The sequence below is a fragment of the Pecten maximus genome, unplaced genomic scaffold (genome assembly GCF_902652985.1).
Source record: "Pecten maximus unplaced genomic scaffold, xPecMax1.1, whole genome shotgun sequence".
In the NCBI taxonomy this organism is placed as follows: Eukaryota; Metazoa; Mollusca; class Bivalvia; order Pectinida; family Pectinidae; genus Pecten; species Pecten maximus.
The window spans coordinates 1,867-15,087 of NW_022980079.1; the positions used below are offsets into that span (position 1 = coordinate 1,867).

The following is a 13,221-nucleotide window of genomic DNA, read 5'->3' on the forward strand; positions in this document are numbered from 1 at the left end:
AACACCTTATATTTTAACAAATAATGACATCCTTGATATGACAGTGAACTTGGTTGATACGGACCCTCCGGTTAAAGAAAACAGCTGAGAAGAGGACGAATTATCCATAGAAGATTAAAATATTGGTAAATTTTACTTCCAACTCTTACAACATGCACGGTCCATGATAGTAAATGTTTGAAATCGGAAGTTCCCTTGTACCGATCAAACTCAAACTGCACAAATCTTTTCATTACAACAAGTGCTTATTCGGGGTTGATTTTCAGGTCCGAATTCTAATTTAATTGCATCTTGTAATAAACTCGGTCAATTGAACATATCTATTTTAATCGCCCACAGCTTCAATCAATATAAACACATCTGATGATTATTATAAAACGACTCTATGTAGTTATACGAGGCGGAAGTAAGTTGTGACTAGGTAAAAATACTTAAAAGTTTTCTTCGGTGATATTAAAATGTACAAATGTAATGAATTAATTCAATATAGGTTTTGATAAATTGGTTTTATTTTAATGTGAGAATCAATTCTGTTTATTTGAAGATTGGCATATTAAAGGTTTGCTCATTCACATTTATTTGAAGATGGGTTTAGATAATTTAATACAAGTTAATTTGACATTCTATACAGTTAGATTACGAGGTATTCAGTTTCACATGTAAAACGACCCCAAAGATTAACATATGAATACTACACATACCTAGGTTGTAGTTAGCGTGATGATGTACCTATGTTTGAATAGCTGAAACTCGGGTGGTAAATAGAAAAAAAACTGTCTCGAGTTGCATTTCGCTGGCCATTCATTAATCAATCTATATGAAATAGCAGCACACTCTTACAGTAACCTGTCAATTTTACAGAGGGTTGTCTATTTCAATATACGATAGACGTTCTTGATTGAATGGGAATGGAGACTGATTTAGCCTATAGTGCTAATCAGAAGCAGCAACTGTGTACAAAATAAGACAATTATCAGCGGAAGTGCTCAACCAATCGGGGACGTAATCATCACCTGGAAGAAATCAATAGACCGAAAACTTTAATTCTGTCAATAAAACTGATTATATGGCTTGTTTTTTTTTTTGTTTTTTTGTTTTAACTAAACCCATTTCATAAACAAGAACTTTCCCGCTCGGAGGCACGTCTGCTTTTCATTTCAAAGTCCTGGGATAAAACATAACAGCAACGCTGGGCCAAGGGAGGTAACTCTTCTAGTAGAAATATATATTGTTGCATATTTTTGCGATGTGATATTTAAAAAAGAAAAACAAACAACGACAAAAACTACGCCACAATGTCAATGTAATCCAGCACAGTTATAAACTAACCTTCCGATCAAACTATTGAGACAGATGATAAAAATTACACGGTGTTAAGTGGTGTTTTGAAGTGCTAATAATACACTTTGTATTATTTCTTTCAAATGTGGTCTATTGAAGCTTTTTCAAAATAAAACAAACACATATGCCCAGTGCCTTCTGTCACCCATTTGGAATCAATTTAGGACATAAAGCAAACAATTGAAGTTCTAGTCCCAATCCTTAATTGTTGATAAGAAAACGTATTTACATATCGATATAATTATCAAAACACTTTGTTTCGACTGAAATATATGAGTGCATATATATGTCACTATGCGTAATAATTCAAACATGGAATACAGGGAAGTGGCACACCTCGGGGACTTAATTTCAACAGCAGGTCTAACCACCAAGCAATCTCAAAGGATTGAGTATAAAATATATCTGTCTGTTGACATCTAATACTAACACTTAATTCTGAAGTTACTAGTCTCTCGACGGTCATTGATGTAGGGATGTTCTACGGTCAAGAATACGGGGATGTTCAACGATCAACAATAAGGGGATGTTCAACGATCAACAATGATGTTATATAGTCAACAATACTGGGATGTTCAACGGTCAACAATACGGGGATGTTCAACGATCAACAATGATGTTATATAGTCAACAATACTGGGATGTTCAACGGTCAACAATACGGGGATGTTAAACGGTCAACAATGATGTTATATAGTCAACAATACTGGGATGTTCAACGGTCAACAATACGGGGCTGTTCTACGGTCAACAATACTGGGATGTTCTACGGTCAACACTACTGGGGATGTATTACGGTCAACAATACGGGAATGGTTTACGGTCAATAATACTGGGACGTTCTACGGTCACCAACAGGGGGATGTTGTACGATAATCAATACGGACATTTTCTACGGTCGACAATACGGGAATGATCTACGTTCAACAATACAGAGATATTCTACGGTCAACAATACAGAGATGTTCTACGATCAACAATACTGGTATGTTCTAAGGTCGACAATACGGGGATGTTCCACGGTCAACAATTCGGGGGGTTCTACTGTCAACGATTCGGTGTCCCGACTTTATCACTGGCCCTCCACCTCTTGGCTGCGAGTTCGATATCTTAAGTTGACAGGTACTGACCGTTGACCGGTGATTTTTCTCATGGTACTCCGCCTTTCCTCGTCCTTCAAAACCTGGCACGTCCTCCAATGACCTTGGCTGTAGCACGTTACACAAAACGAACCAAACCAAACATTTGTTTTGGTCAAATGAATATACAGTGTATTTATAGTTGTATTCGTTAGTGTTACAAAACATCCCAAAATCTATCCTTTAGCATCATATTTCTTACTGGAATGACTACATGTCTCAACTGCTGACCTGAATTCCAGCAATAGTTCATGAAATTAATGTTTTTGGTTAGTGTTGTTTTTTAAGAGATTAAAAACCCAAAGAAAACAACATTCAGTTGATACAACTTTATTGCCATTATATTTCTTTTTCACACAAGTACAGATATAAAGTACACTTTTTCACATAGGTAATTATAACAAAATGTAAGATGTTCTTTATCTATTAATGTTTACTAAAGAACAGTATCTCCTTATCAAGGCTGGAATTATATGGATCGTGAAGTAATAAAACGTTGTATTTTAGTAGGACAACCATGTTTGATTAATCCAAGGGTATAGTTTAAGAATAAAGATAACGATGGCTTTCAAACATCAGAATTTATTACTGCATTGACTTCAACAATATATTTCAATAAGATAAATTATGTTTATAAGATAAAGATGTCGCACAAAGGCAGAATTTCGTAATGTGTGAAATTATAAAGTTAAGAAAAACAGAAAATATAATTACGTTTATATCACATTTAGGTTAATAGAACCATGTACACAAATGTACAAGATTACATTATTTCTTGTGATAGCTAATATTGTAATAGTCACCGTTATTTCCAGTAATTTTTAAAAACCTTAAAGATATTTTACAATGTAGAAAATACCAAGGGGAACCATCTAATAAATAACCCATTTTTAGAAACACCCAGTTAACAAGCATATTTACCAGCTTTGCTTTTCACAGCCGGTCAATAAGACTTTTATCTGGAATCACGTGACACTTTGTTAGCCAACCGAAGAATGTGAAAGATATGATCATATAATAAAACGATGTAATGAAAAAAAAAAACTTCGATGGCATAGAGTAAACAAAATACATCAATATCGTTCATGATAGCAAATCCGCATCATGGTATACATACATTTACATATACATTTGCAAACATAAATTTCAGATGATATAGCATTGATCATCATAAGCCAGAAAACAAGTAAGCATTAGAAGGTGGATTGTTGGGGAGGTGGTTTGAAATAAATTCGGCTTCCAGTGTAGATTATCTAATTACTAATAATCATATAATATACACACACTTTGATTCGTTAATCTTATCAGCGGCCTCGGACATCTGACTCCAGTAAACCTGCTACAAATAAAAGCAAAGCTGTGCATCTCTCGACCAATCACCTCCTCCTTATGTTAACTATACATATGAAGCAATAATAAACATTTCCATAACCATTTCTAAAAACAATATTGTGATTACTTCAAACATATTCAGGTAAATATTCATTAAACGTACGTATTTATATAAAGATAATTCCTTGATCCAGCCGTATTTATTTATATTTATAAAAGCGTATGGGTATTTTGACACCAATAAGTAAATCAGACAACCTGATATGCTATATAATATTCATTTCAGTAGTAAAGAAGTCAATATTAAGTGTGGTTTTTTTTTGTTATTTTTTATTTTATTACTATACAATATCAATCAGTATAACAACTAACTTTTACACGATATGGATGTAATTACAATAAAAAATAATTAACACTGAAAATAAGAATCATAAGCAATGAGTGACTCGAATAAGAAACGAAATTAATAAAACATTGAAATTAAACCCGCGTGATATCTTTGGGATCGGGCTAACTACGTCAATACTTATTAATATGTGCCAAATTAACAGAGAGATGTGTTATTTTATTTCAACTTAATTTTGTATAAAGGCAAACAGATGGGTGATCTTTACTATAAAAAGGCAAACACTCATAGCTTAATTATATATTTCATAACAAACAATATATAAGGCAGTTATCTTGAGATGCAATTAATTCATGAGAATTAGATGTTAAATATAGACATTTTTACTGAAACAACTTCATAGAAATAACAACTTTGAAACCTAAGGTGAACTCAGATATGGAAGGGGTGGAGAAGGGTGACTATTTCTTTCTTTCACGATTTTAATTTCTTTGCAGTGTTGTCAAGCGATCCTTGATCTTGCTGTTTACACTAATCAAATAACCCCGGAAATAGATAATCTGCTAAAGCCTATTGTGATTCGGAATATCAACAACATTATATTAAACAAACAACTTAAAACGCCTTCATTAAACAGAATGTATAATTATTATTTATATATACTACGTGAACAAGGTTTTGTTTTTACCAAACATTGCTTGATGGGTAAATTCCAAATAAATTATGAATGGTTTTGTAAAATCTTCCAAACATGTGTTTGTAATTAACATAATTATCATGAAATAGGAACGAAAGATATTCCACTCTAGTTATTTAAAATTGACTAATGACAATTTTTTTTTACTAATTTTATATACATAATAAGTTAAATTACAATAATCTCTGCAATTGAAAAATAGGCATTCCTTTCATCAACCTAACACTTACAAATGCGTAAAATGTTATAATAAAATAGAAATGGTAATTAGACACGTAGAAATTCTGATTGAGCATGGTTTATCATTTTGGCAGAGACTCAGATTTGTATAAGGTCGTGATTTGTAATAGGGAAGGTGAACTGCAGTAAGCAATTAATCGGTATATAATGGTATCCTTTAATTGCGTCGTAAATTACACCACGCTGACAGCAAACTTTTCAGATGCTTAAAATCCCGCTTGTTTATAACAGCAAAAATAACACAATATATTTCTTCTATACACAAAATGGACAGTACATCATTGAAATAAATGAAATTATTAGAATTATTCAAAAATTCTCTGCTTGCTTAATCTATTACATTTTTATCATTTTATAATGGGATGATAAGCATATCACTTCTTTTCACATCTTCATAATGTAATTGAACTATGTTAAAGGCATACTCACATCCGTCGAACAGAAACTGTGTTGCAAAAATCTAAAAGTCATCTCGCGCAAAATTGTGGAGGAAGTAATTAGCTTCACAGATTTATAAGGAATAGCAGATAGACGAACGGTCAGATGTACGAGGGACCGGGAATCAATAGTTCCAAGGCTTCACTGGTAATGTAATTATAAGTTCCAATAAAACGAAATTCCACTTTCAGCGTTAATATATTATGTTCAACTGTCAAGATAAGCAGTCCTTTTTTTGTACAGAATCATTCAACCCTAAGTTATGTTAATTTCCAAAAGGGGTCTCATTTTCATGTTGATAGAGTTGATTGACTCCATGCTTTACGGTATCAAAGACCATCATTTAAGCCATGTACAACGGCATGAATTAGACCCAGCAAAATATGGAAGGAGAGGGTTTTACAAAGTCAGGTGGACAGACAGACGGAGGGTAGGAAGCCCAGGCGGAGATGTATTTATAATCCTTTGGCCCCATCTTGTCAACGCATACTGCACACATATGTCATTAGTAACTAAAAATTAATATTGCCATTGATAATGATAAAAATTTACAGTTCTGGTATAAAACATTATGTTTGTTGTACACAGTACAAACATAAAATTCATATGCTTTGCGGTTCTCCTGGTAGAATTATCATTAACATGGTAATGATATTCCTCATTAACAAAAAAAAAATACATTTTAACTCCTCAGAATTGCTTTGATAATCCGAGAATTTTCAATGTGTTCTTCATTTAAACAATTGAACACTTTAATCTGTGCCGTCTTCGGTGATGTGTAGTGGGCTTCTCCTGGCATCTTGACCATATTTGTGCCGTTGTATGCCAGTCCATCTGACACACTTCCATCGCTGTCAGCAACCTGCCTATAGTTGCCTGTCGTTGGAATTTCTTTATCCAACATCGAAGGAGGGCACCCATTCTGTCCTGGAAGTTGACAGGATGGCAAAGAACGTGTTGATCGATAACTGGAGGCGACAACCCAAGCTCAAGACACAGGTTGAAGAACGCTTTGTCAATGTTGTCTACGATTTCTGTTATTTCATCATCAGATGGTGCTCTGCTCCATACTTCATTTGGAACAATACCTGCGAATAATGTTTCTTTTAAATATTATGTTAGACTCGTGAAACCGTTCATGTGTATCGAAAAAGGTGTATAGTAGTCTAATAATCCTGGTTTCAAGAGTCTAAATAGAACTATGGTAAAAATAAGTCTTATTATTACAAAGAATTATGTTAAAAATAAGTCTTCTTATTGCACAACATCTTAATTATAATATGCATTAAGGACATAGACGATATAGTTTATAAAACACTGATAAAATCATATAGGTTTCATCTACATGAAATATGTACCCGAAACTAATTAGCCAAATAAAGTAAATGATACATTGTTTTCAATGCGGTAGCTCAAGTTATACTTAAAAATTAGAAATGCTTAAAAATATTACTTAAAGTAACAACTTAATCGTGTTGCAAACAAAGTATGTCCTATACATGAACATAGATGGCTTTGGATGACAGGTAGTGCTTGAACCAAATAAACGTAACTAACCTCGACAGGATGACTCTTCGTTTACTTCGATCACTTCAGGAATGCGGTCAGTTGCCATGTTAACATTTGTCATAGCATTTGCGATGTCTTGGAACGTTTGATTTGGGTAGGCGTTTGTCCATCTTAAAAACATCTTGGTGATCTGGGTGATTGCCGCCAATCTCGATGACTCCTCCTTGATATTTTTGATTTCTAGACTAGAAATGCCTAGCTCAATAAACAACATCTCACAGGAGGACGCATCAACTATACTTGACAGACGACCAAGTTCCCGGGGTGTTGGTCTTCTTTCTGGAATATTTTTATCGACTAACGCTGTACCTGAAACATTATAGACGGAACATTCTTCCAAAACAGATAATGTTGCACACTGTTGTGTTACTTAACGAACACATATACGGGAAATTACATTTTACAATTTTTGACCAAACTCATCTATAATAATGATTTTTCAAAATCTGTCGAAAAAACAACTTTTTTATATGATGATGTTATGTATTGATGCGTATGCTGCTATAACTAAGAGTAGAATCCAAGCTCAATACCCTATTTATCTATCTTGAGTTTTCATTAGCATTACTTACTAAAATATGGAAAAAAAAAATTAAAAACAAATATCAAGATGATTTGGATTTTCATCCAGGTTTGGTGACAGGCTTAATAAAAATATCCTTACCTGCCAGGGTAGCAGTCCTTGTAGACACCTATAAATAATAAGGTACCGTATTATAATTTTGAAACGTACTTTATCAATGTATCCAGTCAAGTATTGGCAAAGGGCCATTGATTGAATGTTTAATTTATATTAAAGTCGATTGGTAGATTTCTGAACATGTTACAAACATCTAGCGATACATAAACACCTGTACATTACCTCTGTGATGCCCCAATACTCGATATCATCTCTTGACAGACGATGTTGCCCTTGACATTCCCCACCTTTACAGCACACGCCTCTTTCTGAGTGGATGATGCCGTACAGCTGTACTGGGGTGTCGTATGGGCTCAGATGAAAGTTGCAGTGTAGTTGGTGTGAGTAATGAAAGTGTTCTTGATTACTCATTTGCAATGTTTCCCGAAGAATACGCTCGATTGAGAGCCGCACGTATTTTCCAGAATCTGCCGGAAGCCGAGATTCTGTGGGACTGAACACTGTCACGGCAATGGTTGACCTCTCTGCGTGCATGGACAATATTATTCTGCAAATGTCGTTGACCTCAAAACACCCAAAATCCATATAGAGACAATCCTGTAGTCTCTGCCGTCGACTCGCCACCTTCAGCAGCTTCCTCCAAGCTTCGTGCTGACAATGAAGTTGCTCTATACGTCCTAAGGATCTCGGCAAATATTCTGTGGAACAGTTCGTATGGTACATAAATGTCACCAAACACGAAACATAACGTTTTAGAGACAGCAAGATTTCTGTGCTTAAGTGCATTAACCTCATCGGTAATCCCGTCGATATTTTGAAGCTCCGAAAGTTTGCTTGGAACGGTATACGTCTCACTGAATTGTGCATTTTCTGTGGCGTTTTCCGACAGCAGTATTTTCACTATCAGTCCAAACTTTTCCATCAGAGCGAGGAGAATGGACTTGAAGGGAGCAAAAGCTTCATTCTTCTTCAAACAGAGGAGACCTTTGATCAACTTCTGAGTTAACTCGCCCTTGGTTTTGTACAAATCCAAGTCTCGGTTGAGCAGTGGGTCATAGCTTGGGAGAAAGTAGTCATCGGTAATCAGGATACTGAAGAAATCAGCGAGCCATTGTGGGTCATTGATGACGTAGTCAGATTCCCGGAAATATATCACAGACCTGATGCTGTGAAGGTACCTGAACAAATGAAATTTTATCTTTGTACGTTAAATACTTATCTAAATGAAAAGACAATATAATAATTTTCATAATGCATCAATCATTTTATTCGTCTATATAATAGTTATTGGACAGTTTGATACTATAATGTCGTATCGTTAATTGTGTCGCAATAAGTATAAGAAGCAGTTTTAATAAAATTGACGTTAAATACATTCCGCAAGCTGAAGCTATAAGAATACTTATTTCCAAATTGTTCTGTCGATTTAAACTTTCTTTCTCAACATCGTGTTATGATTTGTAAAATATACAAGTAAACAACTCCTATGATATCAACGATTATATAAATGGTAGAGATACTTGCTTCCTTTTCCATCGAAATCATAGCAATACGTTTCCAAACTGTGATGCGAATACATCTTATTAGAAATTTCCATATGTAATTAATAACATTAAGCTAAGCTCATGGTACACAGGTCGTAAAGGAAACCCCCTAAAGAAATTGTACAACTATGAAAGCAAATACTTCCCTGAAAGCCAGCAGAAATGAAAAGAATTTTGAGAAATCGTTAATAAAGTGTTAATACGAACACACACTACATAAGTGTAGACAGTGTAGATATACTCACTCTAGGGCAAGTTTGATCTCATCTTCATCCTTCAATGGGGCCAGCGATGTTTTGTTCATGTTTACAACCTCCTCCAGTGTCAGTATCTTTGTTCCCTTTCCCTAGCTTGATACAGATCCAATTCTAACTTTAACCACGTAGTAGGAAGTTCTCTTTCCCATTGATCCTGATGCTCAGCAGCCTCTGTGATGAAGCCTCGCAATATGTGAAGTTCTCTATGATCATTGCCGAGGCTGTTATCAACTGTACAGAACCTCACGAAATGGAGACTTGACAGCTCTGGAAATTTCGTGATGCTCCTGTTTATGTCTGCTATTTGTTTGTTGTAGTCCTGCATATAGTGATTGAGACAGTGTCACATCATGTCACAATATTCACCGCATCGATATTATCATTTTGAGCAAAACCGCTTTAGAATATAAAACGGAATAGAAAATTTCAGTATAAGTTAATATATTAAAGGCGTTTAGATAAATATTTTGATTATAATTGTCTAGGTTGTCAAGGCATGTACCGGGCAACTAACTCGACCGACGGACCCCAATCGCCTAGCCAGAAATACCCGCAGCTTATACCACGGCACCACATCGTCGATCTTAAAATGACCGTTTTAATGGCACAGTGATAGTCGGCTGGATATCCTGACACGATCATAGTGGAAGTCGTCTATTAGATGATATGAATACCTTGGTCGCAATGTATTTACATAAATATATGTAAATTGTACACATATTACATTGTACGAATATTCATCGAGTATAACTACGACAGAAACTTCAAATCTTTATCTTCGGATCACATACTGCATATGATAGAATGTGCTAATTATTTGATATATAACATAGTGACACAATTGACAAAGGGAGACAACTTTATGACTCGTGCCTTGACCAGGCCTCGAACTCACTATCTACCGCACCCATTCGCCTAGCCAGAAATACCCGCAGCTTATACCGCTTATACCAAATCGGTGTTTTTAGACAGAACGTTTCAATTGCGCAGTGAAAGCCGACTCGATATTGACGTGATATATATATTAAAGGGGCATTCCTTCATTTAAATAAAGTGAACTTCATCAAAAGTAAACTTACCGGAAATCAAGTAGTAACAGTTATATTTTTTTCATTAATAAGGCAGTTTCACTCTCAAGATAAACCAAAGGTCTTCGAGTATTAAGTCCTAAGTATTAAGTATTAAGGGCGTTGAGTTGATATGCTATTATGTTGGATTGATATGTCATTATGCTGAGATGTTTTGTCAACATAATGGTATATCAACGCTATATATTGACATGTCAACTATAACTATCATATGTCAACTCAACACAATTACATACTTATTTAACGTTATCCCAACATAATGACATTAACCAAACATAATGACATATTAATCCAACATCACGGCATGTCAACTCAACATCAGGACGTGTTTAGCTGACAATGTAGAACTGTAACTGAACAGCATATGTACATAGGACATAAAAGACGGCCGTCATTTTACAAAACTGTTGATTCGCGCATTGGCTGTAAAGGACCTGAGGTGGTAAGGGGCATTTTTTGGCATCCCCTCAATAACCGTTCATTTTTGGTCAAGATAAAATATAAGATACATTCCTTGTTCATGTAAATTTACAACAGTAGTTTCAGAGTCTACAGCTTATCCTTGATATTTTCCAATATTCAAGTAGAATAATTTTAATAACATTTAACCAAAAGTCATAAATACGCATTTTGAAGGTAAAAACTACTTTATCCAAGAGTAGTATGGGGAGTACTACTGGGTATGATTCGCCAGTATGCTTCTGTGAATTCCACTTTATCGCCTGGAGACAAAATGGACATTCCGCAGCCTCCCACAATAAATACACTCATGTATGTATTTCACACTCAGGGGAGTCCGTCTTTAAATGACCATAGCTTTTAATGGAACTTTTAAAGATGAACAACACAGTAGAGCACATGGTCTTGCCGCTAAGTGTTACCACAATGTTTGCTATAACCGCCATAGAGTTTGTCAAACTGACGTTTGGTATCACTGAGAAATTTTCCGGTAAAAATACCAAGTATCAGGTGTTATTTAGATATTTCTAGCGAATGTATGTGAAGAATCTTAAGACGATATATGAAGAAATGTGCGTTTTTCTGTTTTGTGTAAGTATCAATGGTTATATGGAACGATTAATAAATATACATTTCATTATTTCCGGAACTTGTTTTGTTTTAGACTAAATGTAACCATAGTCTATATGTCTATTTCAACATGGGACGGTCGAGGGTTATTAAAGGAAATTGATGGGCTACACTTCTGATCCATTGTCTTTGTTTAATGTTACTATTATCGCCTATTATCTCTCGCTATTAAGGACATAACTTACATTGTATTCTTTCTTTAGCTCATCAAGGAATGTACCGACAAAGATAATCGGAGGTGCTTGTATCCTTTTTGAACGGAGGTTTGGAGCAGTTAATTCGTCTTTGGAAAATGTGCCAATCAATCGGATCCACCTCTTCAGTCGATCTATATTAAGACAGTTAAGGCAATGACAATAGCATATCTTATAACAAAACATAACCATATCGCTACAAGTTAAAAAATGCAAGAAAAAAATGTATCATTTACATACATAAATACAATGTACACAATCAATCTAATTCATTTCATTAGTCGATCAGAAATATATGTCAGTGATTTCATGTAGGTTTCTTTGCATATTTTTCTTCGATCGCCGCTAATGGCATATTCATTCTATTTCACCTTATGAACATTTTTTTAAAGAAAAAAAGAAACGAAAAGTGTTATCATTTGTAGGCAGATCGAAATCATTACCCACAGGTGTTTTTTTTTCGATAATCCGTAAGAAATAAAGTATAAAAGAGTAATTTGAGAGATAGATAACAGTTGTGTATTAGCGTTCATATATGTTGTCCATACCATTCTTAACAATCTTTTTATCATGAGTTATTGCATACCAATATACAACAAACTTTATCAAGATTATTGTAGAGTTCATTGTATTGTCGCAGTCCCTCCAACTGACATGGCTTATGTTTCTCAAAATTAATATAGCTCGTCTGAGTAGTAAGATACATATAATAGTCGCTATATCATATCACATAAAATAGGACAACAGACAATCAGTGGAACAAACAATATAAACGCATATCTCTTAGCGACCACTGTTTTGTGTCACTATAAAAATCATAGAAAAAGAATTACTTACGTCTTCATAGTGTTATTTTTATTATCAAATGTTATCATGGCGGATTGAAAATATAGAGTATGTCATTTGATAGCAATTCTAATTATCTAATCACAACAAATGCCTTATATACACCTACCAGTTTCCAGCTTGTCTCTGAGAAAATCTGTGAGTCTGAAGACTAATAGGTATACACCGTGCGCAGAGAGGAAGACATTGTGTGAAGCCTGAAATGACCCATGTCCTCCCATATCCCACAACGACAGAAACGCGTCATCGGAACCGTAATTACGTGAAGCTCCCCGAACAGCTGAAGCCTCATTTCTTCTCTCTGGATTGTATTTAGACTTATCCGATGAACTAGTTGACCCCACTGCTTTATCTGCGAACTCTATCAAAAACAAACAAATATTGTTTCAGTATATTCTTTTCTAATTCCTCTTTTTGTTTGATTTATATCACTGCAGTTTACTAATATTTGACAGTTAATG

At 34.7% G+C, this 13,221-nt stretch overlaps 1 protein-coding gene across 1 annotated transcript; it reads right to left on the reverse strand.

Annotated features, from left to right (window-relative positions):
* Positions 1 to 2,794: 2,794 nt before the first annotated feature.
* LOC117319399 lies at positions 2,795 to 13,119 on the reverse strand. Its single transcript, XM_033874211.1, has 7 exons — positions 12,870 to 13,119; positions 11,906 to 12,048; positions 9,532 to 9,862; positions 7,965 to 8,920; positions 7,767 to 7,794; positions 7,091 to 7,411; positions 2,795 to 6,621 (listed from the first exon to the last, which is right to left on the reverse strand). Exons 4-7 carry the CDS (start codon positions 8,607 to 8,609, stop codon positions 6,269 to 6,271), a joined length of 1,347 nt encoding a protein of 448 aa, XP_033730102.1. The 5' UTR covers positions 8,610 to 8,920; positions 9,532 to 9,862; positions 11,906 to 12,048; positions 12,870 to 13,119; the 3' UTR covers positions 2,795 to 6,268.
* Positions 13,120 to 13,221: the final 102 nt, after the last annotated feature.